Source organism: Macadamia integrifolia, unplaced genomic scaffold (assembly GCF_013358625.1).
Source record: "Macadamia integrifolia cultivar HAES 741 unplaced genomic scaffold, SCU_Mint_v3 scaffold22, whole genome shotgun sequence".
NCBI classification, from domain to species: Eukaryota; Viridiplantae; Streptophyta; class Magnoliopsida; order Proteales; family Proteaceae; genus Macadamia; species Macadamia integrifolia.
Window position 1 is genome coordinate 879,983 of NW_024868566.1, and position 3,479 is coordinate 883,461.

General features: G+C 41.8%; 1 protein-coding gene across 1 annotated transcript; it reads left to right on the forward strand.

Annotated features, from left to right (window-relative positions):
* Window positions 1-980: 980 nt before the first annotated feature.
* On the forward strand, window positions 981-2,851 carry LOC122066038. Its single transcript, XM_042629862.1, has 3 exons — window positions 981-1,131; window positions 1,348-1,508; window positions 1,829-2,851. Exons 1-3 carry the CDS (start codon window positions 981-983, stop codon window positions 2,849-2,851), a joined length of 1,335 nt encoding a protein of 444 aa, XP_042485796.1.
* Window positions 2,852-3,479: the final 628 nt, after the last annotated feature.

Sequence of the window (3,479 nt, forward strand, 5' to 3'; positions counted from 1 at the left end):
TGTCAAATTCCAAAAATGGAGACAGGATTTCAATATACATGAAATGCAAATTGATAAGAAAATGGTCTGGATCAGATTTCCTGATCTTCCTTTAGAATACTGGCACGAGAAAATTCTCCTTACTATGGCTAAGGCAACAGGTCGTCCCATGGCCATGGACAAGCACACTCGAGCAGTTACAATGGGAGGTTTTGCAAGAATCCAAGTCGAGATGGAAGTTGGTGCTAGCCGTGTAGATGAGATACATGTTGAGAGAAGGGTACTAGGCTCCCATGAGATCTTCTTGTTCAAACAAGAAGTTATATACGAAGACAGCTTGGGGCTTTGTGGGTTCTGTAAAAAGGCAGGCCATTCGATCTCTGACTGCAGAATTAGGAAATCAATGGAGGAGAAGAAAAAATCCAAAACACAAGTGACTCCTGGAGCGGTGTATGTAGATGAAGCCGATGAAGAAGCTTCCCATGCCCCTTTTGTCAACAATGGTGATAAGGGCCACCTCGACAATGGTGATGATGCTATCGTTCAGCAGGGAGAGGAGACCGGCGGCAGCCAGGTTGCGGACTTAATTGCACCAAATATGGAAATTAATGAGGGAATGGAAATCTCATGATCTCCTTCCTTATCGGGAGAGAATGTGAATTTGAATTCAAATCCACTTCCTAATCAAGAGAATGTGGGGTCCATCGATATTCTCCTTCCTATCTCAAGTGAGAGACACCAAGATTTGGGGAGTAGCCGTTCCCCTATAACCGAACCTCCTCTAGGTAATGGGCATCCAGCTCTCAGCAACAAGGGGAGATTATCACATGTAACGGATTCGGTATCTAATCCTAGATCATCCCACCAGGAAAATCATGTTGTTGAGAATATCATTTCATCTATTCCATGCACATCACTACGTGGAGGAGCAGTGGAGCTGCACCATGAGGAGATAGAAATGGTTGATAAACTTGTTGCAGCTGCTAAATCCAAGTTACATTATGCCTGAAGAAACGAGAAAGGGACAGACACTGTGTCGCAGGCCAGAAGGTCTGATTGACTTGCAACCCAAAAAAGTAATTCATGAAGATTCTCTTCTGGAATGTGAGAGGCTTCAAGAAGGCCTCAACACAGATGGTCCTGAGGAAAATTGTAAGAGATAACAACCCAGACTTTCTCTGCCTGGACGAACCGATGATTGATGTGAACAAGTGCCCAACTCATTACTTTAGCAAATTGGGCTTTGAAGCAGACATCATCTATAATACAGAAGAGAAAAAATCCCAAATCTATGGCTGTTCTGGAAGCGAGTTATTCCTAAACCTTCGATTTTTTCTTGTTCTGATCAGCAAATTTCAGTTCATGTAGATTGGAAAGGAAAATCTATTATCATTTCATCCGTACACGCTAGCAATATTAGAGCTATTAGAAGGGAGCTCTGGATGGATCTCGAGGCATTGTCGGTGTTGGCTGAACCATGGGCCGTGGTTGGAGATTTCAATGCCACTCTTGCATCTAATGAAAAGAGGGTTCCTGGTACCTTTAACCTCGGCTTTACCGCAGAATTTGATGCTATGATAGACTCATGTAAATTAATAAAACTAGCATCTTAGGGGCCAAAGTTCACTTGGACCAATAATAGAAGAAGGGACAATGCCTCTGTAGTTCTCGATAGAGGATTCTGTAATGAGGAATGGTTGAAAACCTTCCAGCATTGTTCTCAATTGGTCCTTCCAAGGGATTTTTCTGATCACAATCCAAATCTTGTTCTCTCTAAAGCTTTCCCTAGACCTGCTAATTGTCCTTTCCGCTTTCAAAAGTTTTGGACAGAGCACCCTGATTTTTGAAGAAAGTTGCTGATTCATGGAGTCATAACATCTGCGGGCCACCATCTTATATTCTTGCCCAGAAGCTAAAAAGGCTGAGGCTGATCATTAAAACCTGGGCTAGGGAAAATTTTCCAAACTTTGAGATTGAACTGGTCAGAATGAGAGAGGCTTTGGACCATAGACAAGCTCAAATTGAGTTGCAGGGAATGGACGACTCCCTCTTTGGGCAAGAAGCCGATGCAAAATCTACCTATTTGGTTGCCATGAAAAATCATGAAAAATTATGGGCTGAAAAGTCAAGGATTAGATGGCTGAAGGAGGGAGATCGTAACTCCAAGTTTTTTCACCACTACACAAAAATTAAGAGAGCCAAAAACACTACTCGAAGAGTCAAAAAAATTGATGGGTCTATAAATTCTGACAGAGATGATATAGCTTGCTACATGTCCAAAGTCTATGAAGATTTTCACAAGGGAGTTCCAGTGACAGATCATCTAGATTTGCTCGATGCTATCCCAAGGCTTATTGATGACGTGGATCTTCTATCTCTGGATTCAATCCCAAGTCCGAATGAGATAAAGCGTGCAGTGTGGGATCTGGACCCTGAGAGTTCACCAGGTCCAGATGGCTATCCTGGCTATTTCTTTCATTGCTGTTGGAATATTATTTCTGGAGATTTTGAAAGAGCAGTGGGTGATTTCTTTACTTCCGGAACGATGCCACCGGGTATGAACAACAACTTATTATTCTTAATTCCCAAAATCAACGGGGCTATGTCTCTTGACAAATTCAGGCCTCTCTGCATGGGTAATTTCTTCTGTAAAATAATATCTAAAATCCTTGCAACTAGATTGTCCTTCCTCCTCCCAAGACTAATCTCAGAAGAACAGGGAGCTTTTCAGAAAGGGAAACTTATTCATAACAATATTGCCTTGGCATCCAAGCTGGCGAATATTATGCATTCTGCTACAAGAGGTGGCGGGTTAGGAGCAAAATTGATATTCAAAAGGCCTTCGACACAATTTCTTGGGATTTTATTCTAAAAGTCCTAAAAATTTTTGGTTCTTCCGATATTTGGCTGAAATGGATTTCCCAAATCCTATCCACTTCCAAAATTTCCATTCTACTAAATGGAGGCCTAGTTGGCTACTTCGGAGTTGAACGGGGGCTTCGTCAAGGTGACCCCATTTCTCCAATACTACTTATTATTGCTGAAGAAGTTCTCTACAGAGATTTGAAGCACCTTCTCCATAGAAAGTAAATCAAAGCCTTAAAAGGCCCTCGAGGTGTGTCTGCTCCTACTCATCTTCTCATCGTTGATGATATTTTTATTTTCATAAATGCGTCTAGCAATTATGTCAGAAACTTGAAGAATTTTATCAGAAACTACCAGGAGTTCTTAGGGTAGATAGTGAACTTGGAAAAAAGCAAGCTATTCATGGGTCCGGTATCTTCTTCAAGGAAACAGGCTATTGTGGAAACAATGGGAATCCCAACATGTAAATTCCCCACAAAGTACCTCGGCATGAAAATTTTCAAAAGTCGAGTAAAAAACCAATATATGATGCCTGCTCTGGACAAGATCAGAGATCATTTATTAGGCTAGAAAGGAAGGACCCTCTCAATGGCTGGTCGAGCTCAGCTAGTTCGACCAGTTATATCAAGCATGCC

Excerpts from the sequence above, each read along its gene's own strand:
- LOC122066038 (XM_042629862.1), top strand. The coding sequence starts at position 981 with ATGCCTGAAGAAACGAGAAAGGGACAGACACTGTGTCGCAGGCCAGAA. Across the intron at positions 1,132-1,347 it reads AGATGGTCCTGAGGAAAATT|ATTGGAAAGGAAAATCTATT; the intron begins GTAAGAGATAAC and ends CAGTTCATGTAG. Across the intron at positions 1,509-1,828 it reads TTGCATCTAATGAAAAGAGG|AAAGTTGCTGATTCATGGAG; the intron begins GTTCCTGGTACC and ends TGATTTTTGAAG.